At 43.4% G+C, this 15,953-nt stretch overlaps 1 protein-coding gene across 1 annotated transcript; it reads left to right on the top strand.

The window, feature by feature from the left end:
* The first annotated feature begins 1,118 nt into the window (after positions 1 to 1,118).
* SVOPL (SVOP like) lies at positions 1,119 to 14,854 on the top strand. The gene is made up of 14 exons (XM_018569412.1): positions 1,119 to 1,206; positions 1,582 to 1,680; positions 2,315 to 2,386; positions 2,819 to 2,943; positions 3,722 to 3,785; positions 4,774 to 4,899; positions 5,762 to 5,890; positions 7,099 to 7,172; positions 9,068 to 9,270; positions 10,327 to 10,438; positions 11,143 to 11,224; positions 11,680 to 11,769; positions 12,838 to 12,951; positions 14,843 to 14,854. The coding sequence occupies exons 1-14, from the start codon at positions 1,177 to 1,179 to the stop codon at positions 14,852 to 14,854; spliced, it is 1,332 nt and encodes a 443-aa protein (XP_018424914.1). The 5' UTR covers positions 1,119 to 1,176.
* Positions 14,855 to 15,953: the final 1,099 nt, after the last annotated feature.

Below are 15,953 nucleotides of genomic sequence, written 5' to 3'. Positions count from 1 at the left end.
TGTCTATGGTGAGCTATTGTTCTCTGGCCGGCTAGTAGTCTAATGCTTGTATAGTAACACGTAATGCAGAAAAAGGTGCTGACCCATGGCCAAATCTTGTATGGCCGAATCTATGCAAAGGGGCTGACTTACTAAAGAAATGTAGTGTTCACTTTGCAAAGCGATTGTTCACTTTCAAATATTGCATATTTGGTCTATTTCAATTATCAGCCATGGTTACTAAATCAAATCTAAATTGTTATTTTGTAACCTGTATAACTCCTCAGGCACCTGTGTATTGAGCACTGCAGATCAGTATACACCTTCGTCCTTTGTACATTGTCTTTATAAAGCTTGTTGTATTGTTTGTCTTTTCACAGTTCTTTGAATACAAAACAAGAAAATGTTTCAGGTCACACAGAAGATAACTGAGCCCCAGCTCACAAACTATGTGAACACCATGAAGCTGGAGGAGGTGACGCCTCGTGTTACTGAGTCCTCTAAGAGTAAGAGACAATCATGGGGTAACGTTCAGCTGCTGAGTATCTCATAGGCACAGGTTGTATGTTACATAAGGCAGTCCCAGGCTAGTGCCTAGAGGGGTCAGCAGCAAGCCTCAGAATTGACAAATGATGATAGTGTTTTCCTTATTTTGTATATTTTTCCTACTCATTTCCATCCACCTTAGTGGGATACAAGTGAGATAACAGTTGTGAAAAAGTTACAAAGAGATTCAACTGCCCTCCTAGCCCCAGCCTAAAAACTACTCTAGTGACAGGGTTATTCACTAAAGGGTGAAGAGTTTGGAGAAGGCAGGAGAAGTGAGCAATCTAGGACAACATAGCTGAACTGGAAAGTGAGCCGAGTTGGAGGATTTTCGCCAAATCAGCTCTGTTGTCCAAGATCATTCACTTCTCCTGCCTTCCCCAAACTCTTCGCCCTTTAGTGAATCACCCTGTAGATGTCTAATAGCAACCAATTATATTTAAGCCTACATGGGAAAATGACAGTTGTACAATGAAAGTTTGAACACGATCGGTTTATATGTTGCAATTCAGAATGTTCTTATAATAGACACAATGTTAAATAAAGGACATTAGTTAGAGTTAAAAAAAAAATCTCATCTTGTCTCCAGCTCCGAAGACGTTTTCTGTGGAAGAAGCTGTTGAAACCATCGGATTTGGCCGCTTTCATATTATGCTCTTTCTGATCATGGGCAGTACTGGGGTGAGTGAATTTCCTAACAGACGGAGGACAATGAGAACAGAATGAAACATAAAATGACTTTCTTTTAGTAGAAAAAGTATTGTTCTTTCTGCTCTTCCAATAGGTTGCAGTACATCAATCTAGCCTGCAGGGGTCAGTGTGCCCATTGTCATGCAAACAAAGGACTGGACCAATCACAGACATTAACAATTATTATTATCTAATAATAAAAATGTGTTTTCCCCTTTAATACATGCACTAAATGTTTGCCAGTCTCATCATCTTTGCTGCTGATGACATATTGCTTACAAGACTGTCTCATAGCTCCACAGGGCTCTGTAATATACATATATGATTGTTCTCCATGTTGGGTCATATCTTCTCCCCTCCCCTTAGATTGCAGAAGCCATGGAGATTATGCTCCTGGCCGTCATCTCCTCCTCCATCCGCTGCGAGTGGCACCTTCAGAGCTGGCAGGTGGCCCTTGTCACCACGGTGAGTTCACAGTAATGAATGGTTGGATATTTAAAGGGAAAATATCATAAGTTTAGGTTTATGCTTCTTTAATTGTTTTACGTTTATATATTATGACTTGTTTTATTACATCTATAAAATTGGTGATTTACAAGCATTTATTAAAGGGTGCACCCATGATACTGGATTCCCAGAGGACTATGTGTTTTCTAAAGGGAGGCTGCTTGCTTTCAAACTCTCCTTCTCTAAATGAAACCTCAGCCTGAGGTTTCTAAAGGGAGGGGGAGGAGTCGCTGCTGTGACTGGTTGACGTTTGTGTAAAATTCAGATTGAGCTCTGTAAGCAGATCAGTTAAGGGGAATATGGAAAACATGTAATAGGGAACCTACAGCACCTCCTGCTGGCTGGAAATGAGAACTGAAAAATCCACCCAGCGAACATAATCTTAGTAGGGTGATACCCTTCCATCATAAATGCAGAGTGATGATGGATGTATTATATTTTACACTGTTAGCACCGTTAGGTGGTGGATACTACGGTGTTCTTTTCATTGTAAACTTCTTTCTCATTGATATTTTGTATTTCTTAGTCCTATTTTTAGGGTGAATGCAAAATTCGTCTTCCTTGACCCCTTAACCCTCTTTTTTTTTTCCAGATGGTATTTTTCGGATACATGATATTCAGCATCGTCCTCGGGCTCCTCGCGGACCGATATGGACGGCTAAAGGTAAATCTGAAATGTTTTCATAAATGAGCCACACGGTGTTTGTTAAGTTACAAATATCAAAAATGAGAATTACAATTATATTAAACTGCAGTCTTAGGGTTCTATTCATAAACAATTTGCAGGGCCCTATCTGTGCACATTTGTTTTAGGTGAATAATGCAACAAAACTAACGTTCTAAAATATTTTTTCCAGTTGGAATGCAAAGGATACAAGTATTTATTTCATATTCTCGCCAGCTCCATCTAGTGGACAAAATGTAGTATTACAATGGATTCAAAATGATTTATAAATAGACCCCTTAGTAACAGCAGAATATTTCTAGGGTTCAGATATGTGGCATTTCCTAATTATCAGTCGAGCCCAAAATATAGATGTGGGGGGTAAAAATGACAGGCGATCTTTAAATGACAATTTGACCTCTCTTTCTTCAGATACTGGTGATCTCCTTCCTGTGGGGGGCGTACTTCTCCCTACTCACCTCCTTCGCCCCGTCGTACACCTGGTTTGTCTTCCTGAGATGTATGGTGGGCTGTGGAGTCTCTGGACATGCACAGGGGTACGAGAAAAATATTTAAATCTGGCAAAACTGAGTACATTCAGACTGATTGCTTTCAGTATCATCAGGACCAATTCTGGTTTATTATTTGCTTTGATTATTATTATGTTTCTTTATCATTTCCCATGTTCATATATCACTGACATATTATTTCATGTTTCTTTATCATTTCCCATGTTCATATATCACTGACATATTATTTCATGTTTCTTTATCATTTCCCATGTTTATATATCACTGACATATTATTTCATGTTTCTTTATCATTTCCCATGTTTATATATTACTTTGAATATTATTCACAGCCCCTGACCCTGGAGGAGCTCACAACCTAACGACCCCACCATACTCACACACACTATGGCTAGTTTGGTCAGTCGCCATTTAACCTTTCAGCTTCCAGGGGGTGGGAGCTCTGCCCTGGAGGGGTTTTTGGTTCCTTTAAAGTAGATGTAAACCCAATCACTAAAATCTTATATAAGCTTTTAATATGTCATTTCAAATGTTATTTTCAATATTTATAAATCAGCAGCTTTAATTAATGTAATCCCCGGTGATCCTGCCATGAAGGTACTTGCTCATGCACTTCCTGTTAAAAGGTGACAACACTCTGTCCCGGCCTCCTAATGTGATTCTGCTTTGCCAACGTGTCACACATTCTTCCAATGGAGACTAACAGTGGCTGTTTAAACACACATCACACAGGGATAGTCCACTGTTATCACATCTGGAAACATCTCCATTTCAAATGTTTATTTGGTTTTCTTTTTCCTTTCAGGCTCATAATTAAAACGGAATTTTTGCCCAAGACATTCCGCGGTTACATGCTTCCCCTGTCACAGGTAACACGGCACCATTATGATTCAGAAAACCCTTCAAGGAATTATTATTGATAATGGCCTTATGGAGATTTAGCGACTGTGGAATTCCAAATTTTGTAAATAGGCTGATTGCATGGGACAAAGAGCAAAATGTAACATACAGTAAACCCAATCAGCAGTCGATTCCATTGTTCCTCCTGATCTAAATAAGCAATAGATTCAATCTCATTGGTTGCAGTAGGCAACGTATCAGTCACGTTTTGAGTCAGAATGAATACATTCCTGACGCATCACAATATACAGCAGCAGTATCATTTATTAGAAATGCTCCACCTTTTATCATTAAAAAGCCATCGTTGATCTCCAGTAAGGGACTTTGCCTAGGCTGAGATGACGTCATCAGTCTGCTGCAGGCAGGAAAAGCATTTTGTCAGTCTCCTCTCACACCGGGGATCAGACTGCAACATTGTAACTTTGTAGTAAGAGAGAGAATTTAGCAAGGGCTGATCTGTGTCAGTTAGGCCTCATTCACATTGGGCGTACACGCCTGTAAACAGCCAATCCCGGGAAGGACAGGTGCTGTGTGTGATTGCGCCAGGAGGACGCCGATGTACGCTGTCATCCATGCGGGTACAGGTCCTCTCTGTGTTCAAGTGCGGACACCTGTACCCGCACGCATGTGCAGTTTGGGTGTCCCTTTGACACTGTACAGCCGCGTCCTCCCATAGGGAAGAACAGGCTGCTGCACTCAATCCCACCCACCACCTGTCCCTCCTGGGATCGGCTGTTTACTGGCATACACGCTGCACGAATGTGTACGCTCAGTGTGAATGAGGCCTTACTGTATTTGTTCTACCAGCAATAAAGTATAAGAAGCTTCGGCTGGGCATATAAACCACTTTTGCTTTGATAATTAGTTGATTTGTTCACACACAGACTGAATCTTACACAGGCCAGGGTGACCTTATAGAAACATACCTCATTATTAATGTCTTCCTTCTCTCCACAGCTCTTTTGGCTTGCCGGCTCCTTACTAATCATTGGCGTGGGATCGGTGGTCAACCCAACTTTAGGATGGCGCTGGCTTGTTCGTTTTGCATCCATCCCTGGCATCATACTCATCATTGTATTTAGAGTGAGAGCTTTATGGCACCTTCGGTTCTCAATGATGCACTAAGATACCATCATACAGAAGTAACACACAGAAGTGCAGAGGCATATTAGAAACCTCCAGGCCCTGGTGCAAGAAACCATCACCGGAGGGAGCTGCAGAGAGTTGGCCTGCTGCATGCTGGAAGCTGTAGTCCCAGGATGCAATGTCGGTGCCTCGGTGGGTTAACAGGGTCCTCTTCCTCCTGTCCGAGCCCCCCACAAGTGGCGGAACTAACAGAGTCGCAGCTGTGACTGGCCCCTGGCGTTCGGCCACTTGGGGGGTCCCGGACAGTAGGGCAAGGGCCCCTTTAACGGTCAAGGTGCTGACTTTGCCTCCTGGGACTACAGCTTCCAGCAGGCCAACTGTCCTCAGCTCCCTCCCACGGTGGTTGACATGGGAGTAGTATACAGGTGTAGGTGGGGTAGTTTGCATGGGGTGGGGAGATAACAGACATCGGTAAGTGATGGAAAAGGGGAGGGGGAATGAAGAAGACATAGTTGATACCCTCGGTACCTGCAGCACTCCGTCCTCCAGTTCTCTGTCCCTCTAGCCTGCTGATTCCAGCACCTCTCTCCAGATGCCACACTGCCTGGACCTCCAGTCCATATCTTGCACCACCCTCACCGCTTGTTGCATTGTCTGATGGGAAATGTAGTTCTCTGGCCAGCCACACCCCCCCTTTAAGGTGCATGGTCAAACTACAAGTCTCATGAGCCATTGCAAGGCTGACAGCCACAGGCATGACTCCCAGAGGCATGATGGGATTTGTAATTTTACCATAGCTGGATTGCCGAGGTTGCCCATCTTGTAATAGGTATTCATAGATACATGGTTTATTTTCCAGTTTGTCCCAGAGTCAGCGCGATTTAATGTCTCAGTTGGGAGGAAACAGGCCGCGATGGAGACCTTGACCTGGATTGCCAAAATAAACCGGTCAAAGATGCCAGAGGGAACCATCGATGAACCTGAAGTGGTAGGTCATGATTAGCATATTCTGGTTGATGCAACACAGTTTTAGCAAACATATATGACTCTATAAAGTGAAGAAACACATATTGAAATCCAGCCATAAGGGGAGGGGAAGACACTCTGGGCTGCCAGTTTGTGCTCCCGACTTTATGCTGACTAGTCAAAACAAAGATTTGCTTTAAAGGAGAACACATACCGGGTTCCCTCACCTCTCGATCCTGTCACGGCTCTCTGCCGTGACAGGGGGAGGGCCTGGATTCCCCGCTCCCCGCTCCGATCTGCCAGCGATGACTGGCGGAACGGACGGGGGAGGGGGCGGGTACAGCTGGATCTGCCTCTAGGTAGGTAGAGCCAGCTGTCACTCACGCAGCTGGGCGGATCCCGTCATCTACGTCGGGATCCGCTCCAGGTGCGGCGTCTCAGTATACCGCGAGCTGTAGCTCGCAGTATACTGAGCTTAGGGTAACGGGAGGACGCTAGTTTGTGTCCTCCCGTTACCCTAAGGAGAACTATGGGGAAAAACACTGACCCCATAGTTCTCCTTTAAGGTTACCTGGTGGATCCTGCTTGTGTTCCCAGATCCTACACACCCCTGGTTTGAGGGTCCAACACAAAGAACGGAAAACACCCAAACTCAAAGGTGGAAGGGAACACCAGCTGACCACATGTGTCTTTTCCAGATCCAGACAATTTAATGGTCAGAGCACACACCCCTGGTCACATTAACTGGACAGAACTGAATACCTTGTCTGGTCACTTTTGTCCCAAGCAAACACTAAGAGATATGTCCTCCTTAGTCCTTAGCATAAACATACATGACCAGGTGACCCAAGCAGGCATGCTTGTTTTCACAGCAATCTCCAGAGCGTGCCTTTATGTAGATGGCCTAAAATATGGAATATAACATGGGTGCAAAAATTGAAAAAAGGGCCTCAGTCATGAAGGGGTTAATGTCTATGGCCACTTTATGATAAGTAGTCCATGGTGCTGTAAGTCCACATGAAAGTGAGGCCTGATAGCAATACGGGACCAGAATCATCGCTGTTGGGTGCACTGTCCCTGTTATTAAAACAATGCACACTGTTCAGTTACACATCATATACCATTTTCTGGGAAAACCTTTCCAGATCTCAGCTAATGTCCTACTGCTTTATGGCCATCTATGGACTCATGTTTTGATGTCTTATTCAATGTTAACCTTTTCTTTTCTAGGGAAAAACTGGGAGCTTCTGTGACCTTTTGGACCGGAAATATCGACGAACATCTTTGCAGATATGGGTTATCTGGTAAATGATTCTTGTGCCCTTCAGTCCTGTAGAAACATAAGCTCATAAGCAACAATCGAGTGAAAATAGGAGTTTTTGCTTCATCAAAATGTTGCCTATAAATTGGGACATTTCAGAAAAATTTGGTCATTTTGGTAAAGTGCTTTGGAGACAATAGGGATAATGAAATTAAAAGAGAAATATGGGGGCAAGATAGACAGATAGACAGACAGACAGACAGACAGACAGATATACAGTATCTCACAGAAGTGAGTACATCCCTCACATTTTTGTAAATATTTATGATATCATTTCATGTGACGACACAGAAGAAATGACACTTTGCTACAATGTAAAGTAGTGAGTGTACAGCTTGTATATCAGTGTACATTTGCTGTCCCCTCAAAATAACTCAACACACAGCCATTAATGTCTAAACCGCTGGCAACAAAAGTGAGTACACCCCTAAGTGAAAATTTCCAAATTGGGCCCAATTAGACATTTTCCCTCCCTTGTGTCATGTGACTCGTTAGTGTTGCAAGGTCTCAGGTGTGAATGGGAAGCAGGTGTGTTAAATTTGGTGTTATCGCTCTCACTCTCTCATACTGGTCACTGTAAGTTCAACATGGCACCTCATAGCAAAGAACTCTCTGAGGATCTGAAAAAAAGAATTGTTGCTCTACATAAAGATGGCCTAGGCTATAAGAAGATTGCCAAGACGCTGAATCTGAGCTGCAGCACGGTGGCCAAGACCATACAGCGGTTTAACAGGACATGTTCCACTCAGAACAGGCCTCACCATGGTCGACCAAAGAAGTTGATCAGTGTTATATCCAGAGGTTGCCTTTGGGAAATAGACGTATGAGTGCTGCAAGCATTGTTGCAGAGGTTGAAGGGGTGGGGGGTCAGCCTGTCAGTGCTCATACCATACGCCGCACACTGCATCAAATTGGTCTGCATGGCTGTCGTCCCAGAAGGAAGCCTCTTCCAAAGATGATGCACAAGAAAGCCTGCAAACAGTTTGCTGAGGACAAGCAGACTAAGGACATGGATTACTGGAACCATGTTCTGTGGTCCGATGAGACCAAGATAAACTTATTTGGTTCAGAAGGTGTCAAGCGCGTGTGGCAGCAACCAGGTGAGGAGTACAAAGACAAGTGTGTCTTGCCTACAGTCAAGCATGGTGGTGGGAGTGTCATGGTCTGGGGCTGCATGAGTGCTGCCGGCACTGGGGAGCTACAGTTCATTGCGGGAACCATGAATGCCAACAAGTACTGTGACATACTGAAGCAGATCATGATCCCCTCCCTTTGGAGATTGGGCCGCAGGGCAGTATTCCAACATGATAACAACCCCAAACACACCTCCAAGATGACCACTGCCTTGCTAAAGAAGCTGAGGGTAAAGGTGATGGACAGGCCAAGCGTGTCTCCAGACCTAAACCCTATTAAGTATCTGTGGGGCATCCTCAAACGGAAGGTGGAGGAGCGCAAGGTCTCTAACATCCACCAGCTCAGTGATGTCGTCATGGAGTAGTGGAAGAAGACTCCAGTGGCAACCTGTGAAGCTCTGGTGAACTCTATGCCCAAGAGGGTTAAGGCAGTGCTGGAAAATAATGGTGGCCACACAAAATATTGACACCTTAGGCCCAATTTGGACATTTTCACTTAGGGGTGTACTCACTTTTGTTGCCAGCGGTTTAGACATTAATGGCTGTGTGTTGAGTTATTTTGAGGGGACAGCAAATGTACACTGATATACAAGCTGTACACTCACTACTTTACATTGTAGCCAAGTGTAATTTCTTCTGTGTCGTCACATGAAATGATATCAAATATTTACAAAAATGTTCATATACTGGCTGCTTATATGTTGGTCTGGGGAGTCCTAACGATTCCGTTTATGTCATTTTTCAGGCTTGGAATTTCATTTGCATATTATGGTGTCATTCTGGCCAGTTCGGAGCTCCTGGAGAGGAACCTTCTGTGTGGGTCGGGGAAGGTGGGTCTGGGTGCAGGAGAAGAGCCCTACGAGGGAACCCACAGTCCCTGTTTCTGCAGCATGCTGAGCTCCTCCGATTACCAAACCATGATCATTAGCACTGTGGGGGAGATTGCCTGTGAGTAGACAGTGTTACTTGTTATTGCCTTTGCTGGCACTGTTATCATATAATCAGCATATTCTATGATGTGTCTGTAATTGTCCCCCTACTCTTCTGAAAGTCTGAACAGGGCAAGAGATCTGATTGTAGCAATGTTCTCTGGTTTAGATGAGTTGTGTGGCTACATTACAGCTTCAGTCAGCCAATAGGTGCCTAGAGGTAACATCCTGCAACCCAGAGACTTGGTAACTGCCTGAGTCCCCAGAAGTTTCCCATTTATTCCTACAACCTAGAAGGCAAATATATGTTCTCTGAAATGCCTTGAGCATTGTGGGTGTAGGAAGTCATTATAGATTGCATACAGCCTACTGTTCTTAGCCCTATAGACCTTATTAGTGAGATAAGAAGATCAGTAAGGCTCAATTTCCCCATCTACACTGTTTGAACACCGCCAGGCTATTGTATGCAGACAGCAGCATACCAGCCTGGTGCTCATTGGCTGGAGTCACTGGTTGAGAATTTTCGGACTGGCTCCTCCAACAAATTTTGACTGGAAAATTGACTTTTGTTGAATGGAGAAGTGCCGACGGGGCCACACACTGGTCAAATTTTGGCTGAGTCAGCAGGATTTGGTGAAATTCAACAAGTGTATGGCCACCTTTAGAAGCAGAGTTTATCTAATGAGCAAATATGGCTAATGGTAGATATATAAAGAACAGTTTTATAAGATTCACATTTAGCTGATCTTCAGCCTAAAAATATTAACAGTTATTCACAAAAGGGTGAATAGTTTGGAGAAGGTCGAAGTGAACAATTTAGGACAACATTGCTGATTTTCTAATTCAGCTTACTTTCCAGGTCAGCTATGTTGTTCTAGATTGTTCCCTTCTACTGGCTTCTCCAAACTCTTCACCCTGTAGTGAATAACCCTGTAAATCTGCTATAGGTCTTCTGTAAGTCTTCCCTGTAGGACATAGGTCATAGTACCTAGGACACAGGTCTGCATGTTGTATAGTAGATATGTTATGTACAGAACAAAGTTGCAGATTAATAAACAGTTCATTGCCATTTCAGTAAATCCTTTCAACATCCTGGGTATTAATTTTCTTGGTCGACGCTGGACACTTGGCATCACCATGGCGACCACTGGCGTCTTCTTCTTGCTTCTCAACATTTGCATGTCAAGGTAACATCGGGAACGTCATTATGAGCAATTTTAAAAACACACAGTGTAAGGCCCGGCCTCCAGTTTAGAAGCCTATAGTGAACACTGACAATTTAGGTGGCACACAGGCAGCGGACAGACTATCATGACCATCAGACCTTCAATTAACTTCTGCAAATATTGCATCAAGTACTTGAAGAAACTTTCCAACATGGAATTCAACATTCAGATAAACGTCACACAAACCACTCTCACTGGCAGATAAAAAAACAAGAATATAATGGAATGATTGCACAGCCAGACCGTGGAAACCTTTCTTCTTGGTTTATTAAACGTATCAAAGGATACAGCTCTTACATGCTTCACGCTGACAAACACTTTGTGCTTACAAGCAAAAACTCTGAGAAAACTCTTGTAAGCGTATTTTGTGCCATTTCATAAATTAAGAACGTTTTCCACAATTTAGTTGGTAATTGACTCCTATATTTTTTTTAATGGGTTGGGGAAAAAAAAGCTTCTTTTTACCTTTTCTGGGCATGCCTCAGGGCCCCTCTCAGGTCACCTGCCATCTTGTTAATGAAATTTGTCAGAACCATATTGTATAAACGTATGCATACTGTGGTGGGGGGATGCACTTAGCAGAACAATACATTGTATGTAAATCAGACAATGTAACTATTGTGATAATAATTGTCTAATTGGTTTTGTTCTGCCTCAATCCTCAGTACGGGCCTCATTGGAATTCTATTCTGCCTTCGAGCTCTGGTATCTGCAAACTTCAACACCATCTACATCTACACAGCAGAGGTGGGTACGAGATCCAAAATGTCAAGATTTATCCCATCTACAGTCCCATTCACTGTAGAAGACTCATAGACTGAATGAGCAGGAGAGCAGTTGTTGGGAGTTGAGAACACACAAAGACAATAAGGTTGGCTTTATTAGAAATTCTTCTGTAATTGGCTGAAATTACAAGTTGTCCTCCCTCTCCATGGTTCCAGGATCTGTCCCTGCCCACCTGGCAGTTTAGCATGTTCTTTTCCATGTTGGGCACCAGCTGTCAGGGTAGAAACCCGTCATTATGGCCGTGCCAGGCTTGCAGACTGGAGAAGTCAGGCACAATGCTCTACGCAAGATCAAAATAAAAATGTTAAATAGCTTTAAGTGGTTTAACCCTCAAGCATCCACCAGACACTAAAGAACCAGAATTGGGTGAACTTTTTGAGCCTTTAACAGCCACATACATTTGCATCTTCCTGCAGGTTTATCCAACTGTGATGAGAGCAATTGGAATGGGCACAAGCGGGTCACTGTGCCGCATAGGAGCCATGGCAGCACCATTCATCGCCCAGGTAAACAATTCTACACTTATAGTAGCTTAAGTTGCTTTCATTAAAGCGGTGTGCCTTAATACAAAACATGTCAAGTTCTGCTGAATCCTGGAGTGTGGTGTTCTTTATAAATGCTACAAGTGGTAGTAGCAGAAACAAACCACTGCCTAGCACCCAGTAGGCAGATGCAGAGTGTGGAGCTACACTGGACCTAGAGCAGTACTGAAGCAGACACAACCAGGGAAGAAACATGTGCAGAATGAGAAGTCAGTACATGCAGCTTGCATGGAAAGGTTTCCATTATTCTTCCCAATTCTATGGTTTCTACTAAACCAGTGGTTCTCAACCTGTGTTACCTCAGGACCCACATTTATCCTCGGTCATTAAGTTGCGACCCAAGTTGCACTGCAATTGAAAGCAGGGCATTGCGGTACCGCGTTTACGGCGATTGAGCTGTGGACGGGAGATGTTTGGGGTACCATTCAAATGAATGGCAACACAATGCACCTCCCACACCAGAATGCGTAGTAGGAGCGATTGCATGGTACAGTGCGTTAATCACACAGGACTGTTGTGAATGGGACCTCAGAAACACTGACACACACACTTTTTTTTTTAAGATCCACCCAGTCTCCCTACCTTACGAGATCCTCAGCCTGGGGTCCAGTGTGGGCTGTGGTGCTGTGCCGTAGCTCCATCCATAGGTGTATTGCTTGTACAACTCCCTTGAGCACCCTGTAGAGGTGTCGGGAGCCAGAACATTATGTCACTCCAGTCCAGGCACCTCTATAGGACACGTGAGGAAGCTGTAAGCAATGCATGTATGGATAGGGCTCCCTTGCGGCTATAGCGCCAGCCCACCTCAAGCTGACACTCAGTGCCGAGCAGCATATGAATGGTTGCTTGGCGCAAGAACTGACAGTGCTGTGCTAGGAGGAGGCCGAGGAGCCTCTCACCTAGAAAAGTGAAATGCATGTGAGCGACCCACTAAACACGGGGCCGCAACCTACTTTTGGGTCAAAACCCACCAGTTGAGATTTTACACAGAAAAGTATTCTGAAAAATTAAACTGTAACCTCTATCCTGCAGGTTTTACTGAGTGCCTCCATTATAGGCGCCCTCTGCCTGTTTTCTGCCGTGTGCTTTATCTGCGCAATCTCAGCATTCACTCTGCCCATCGAGACCAAAGGACGAGCACTGCAGGTAAGCCCGAAACTTCCTGGACTAGCACTCCGCAGCTTTAGATGTTATTTCTGTTAATAGTATCTTTTTTCTGCTCAGACGATTCTCCAGATACTACAGACTCCCAGTTTCTAAATTTAAAGTGACACTAAAGTCAGGCGTTAAACCTTGAAAAATGCATTCAAGTACCTGAACTATTAAAATTACAATCTACAAACACATACTTCTAGATAATTGCCGGCTTTGTATTCTTTGCATATCTTATTTCTCTTTTCTTCCCCAGTCTTCTCACAGTGGCCATTTTAACTAAGGGCAGATGAATCCATCTCCCTTTACTTCCTGGAACTCTGGCATGTATGACTAGGACATGTGACCATGCACATCATCTCAGGGGAGGAAAATGCCTTTCCCCGAGATCTCGTGAGATTACAGATGAGATTTCCCAGCAACGCTCTGCTGATGTAATCTTCCCAGAATGCATTGCTCGGGAATAATGAGATTTGTGCCAAAGTGGACCAGGAACTGGATGAATTCTATTTGAAAGTAAATGAAAAACATGTTTGTTTAATGAATGCAACATGATTCTATATCAGCATGCAGAGCTGCATGCTGATGTGATTTTTAGTGAAAGGGGGGTAAAGGTCCACTCGAACAAAAATGTATCTTATTTGTATATCACTCGGCTGTAGATCCTGAAATCATCTCTGGATTGGTGCCGACACTGTCCTTCCTTCTGGAGGGAGGGTGGCTACTTTTGTTCCCCATGTTCCCTGTGTGTGTTGTAAAGTAGTCACTGATCCATGCTCACTCCCAGGATGGACTACACTCTCATTACAAATTGGTAAACTAAACATGAGATTGTAGTCCATCACAGGAGTGAGCTTGGAGCGGTGACTACTTTACAACACACACAGCGACCATGAGGAACAGAAATAGCCCCCCTCCAGAAGGAAGGACAGTGTCAGCACCAATTCAGAGATGATCTCAGGATCTACAGCCGAGTGTTACACAAATAAGATACATTTTTGTTAATAGTTAGGGTACTTGAATGTATTTTTAAGAACTTCCGAGCTTTAGTGCCACTTTAAAGAACCTTTAGCAGTCCTTTGGCCATTTTGAAAAAGAAAGACAACTGGGTGAGGTGGAGGTCAGAAATCCCACAATTCAGTTTTTCTGGTGGATATCTGGATCCGTCTATACATACATGCATGAGATGGACAGTGAACATGCACCTCTAGAGAGATGCTCCCACTGATTTTTCCACAGAAACTTTCCAAAATGGTTGATGACCGCAATAGAGCTCTCTGGAACAACCAGAACACGCTCCAATGGTGGCCATACATTGTACGATTTTCATTCGGAAATCGTACACGAACAGTCTTTCGAACGAAAATGGAACAGTTGATGGTACATCATGATTTTCATTTTTGATATTGTGATTAAAATTGTTCGATCAGTCAGGTTAGAAAATGTATCTGACCAAAAAACAAACAATTGGATGAATCAGAGGGGTTTTTGTTGGTCAAAAATTCTTAGCAAGAACACTGCACATGTGCAAAAGGAGTTTATTTCCGTTGTACATCAAAAATTGTTTGGTTAGTGTGGCTAACGAATGATTTCAGAAATAGACATTGGACTTTTCTTGATTGGGTATTCGAGCTATAAATCAAACGGGGGTTCGTGGCAGAAATGACAATTTTTCCATCCAAAATCTACTAGTGTTGTAGATTTGAAAACTTGTTTGATTTTTCTGAACATATGAAAGGAGTGTGAAAAGTGCCTTTAACTGTTGAATTGGTAATGTAACTAGACTGACCCAGAAACTGGATTTTTTAATTTGAGTAGATTACTGTAATATATTCCAATTACCAACAGAAAATCTCTGAAACCTCATGAATTTCTCTCATTACAGCAAGGTAAATGAAGGCAACGTAGAGGAGAAGCTTTTATTACGAGGATTAAAGAGCAATGCTATCCGGGTTTAGATTGAAGTCCTGAATTTTATTAGACAAATGTAAGATCTGCCATAAATAAAATAAAAAAAAACATTGGACAATCATAAAAAAACTAGCCCACTAGTGAAATAAATAAAATGCTTTATAAAAACAAAACAGGTAGGAGGATGAATTTGGATGTCTGGATATAATGTTATGTTTGAAGAGAAACAGTTTAATAAAATATATTAAGCATTGGAAGATTGATGACGGTACTGTGGTCCAAGCAGCTACACTATGTGGACACTTGACCATCAACCCCCCATAGGAGCTTGTTGGACATCTTATTCCAAACCCTCAGCCATCACTATGGAGTTGGCCCCCTTTTGTGGCTGTAACAACCTTGCACTTTTCTGGGGGGGCTTTCCATGAGATTGTGGAGTGCGTCTGTGGGAATTTGTGAGGTTGGGTACTGACGGAAGAGAAGACCTGGGGCTGCAATCAGCGTTTCAATTGATTCCAAATTTGTTCAGCAGGGTTGAGGTCGGGGCTCTGGGCAGGGCACCCAAGTTCCTTCTCACCAAACTATTGCTTCACTTTTATATGGCCAAAAACTTGTGGAAACCTAACCATCTGTATGATCTTAAAAGGACATCCTATTCCAAAACCATGGCCAATAATATAGAGTTCCACCCATCCTTTTCCTTTATGGCTATAATGGACCCCAGTCTTCTGGGAAGGCTTTCCACAAGATTTTGGGGGTCTTTGGGAATTTGGTGCCATTTGTGAGTTCAGGTACTGATGTTGGATTAGAAGACCTGGCTCACAATCGGCTTTCCAACTCATCCCAAAAAGGTGTTCAAGTAGGGTTGAGGTCAAGGCTCGGTGCAGGACACTTGTGTTCCTCCACACCAAACTGGTAAAACCATGTCTATATGGAGCTGGCTTTGTACACAGGGGACAGTCGTGGTGGAACAGAAAATGGCCTACAACAAACGGTTACCACAAGGTTGGAAGAGCACAATTGTCTAAAATGTCTCTGTAGGCGAAGAGTACCCTTCACTGTAGCCACCAGAACTCGGTCATCTG

This window comes from Nanorana parkeri, unplaced genomic scaffold (genome assembly GCF_000935625.1).
Source record: "Nanorana parkeri isolate BGI_ZX_2015 unplaced genomic scaffold, ASM93562v1 scaffold1332, whole genome shotgun sequence".
NCBI classification, from domain to species: Eukaryota; Metazoa; Chordata; class Amphibia; order Anura; family Dicroglossidae; genus Nanorana; species Nanorana parkeri.
The sequence above is the reverse complement of the archived record's forward strand: the minus strand, read 5'-3'. Positions and strand labels throughout refer to the sequence as shown.

Coding starts and splice junctions, on each gene's coding strand:
- SVOPL (XM_018569412.1), top strand. CDS start 1,177: ATGCTCTTTCTGATCATGGGCAGTACTGGG. Junction 1,207..1,581: donor TGATCATGGGCAGTACTGGG/GTGAGTGAATTT, acceptor CCCTCCCCTTAG/ATTGCAGAAGCCATGGAGAT. Junction 11,770..12,837: donor CAGCACCATTCATCGCCCAG/GTAAACAATTCT, acceptor TCTATCCTGCAG/GTTTTACTGAGTGCCTCCAT.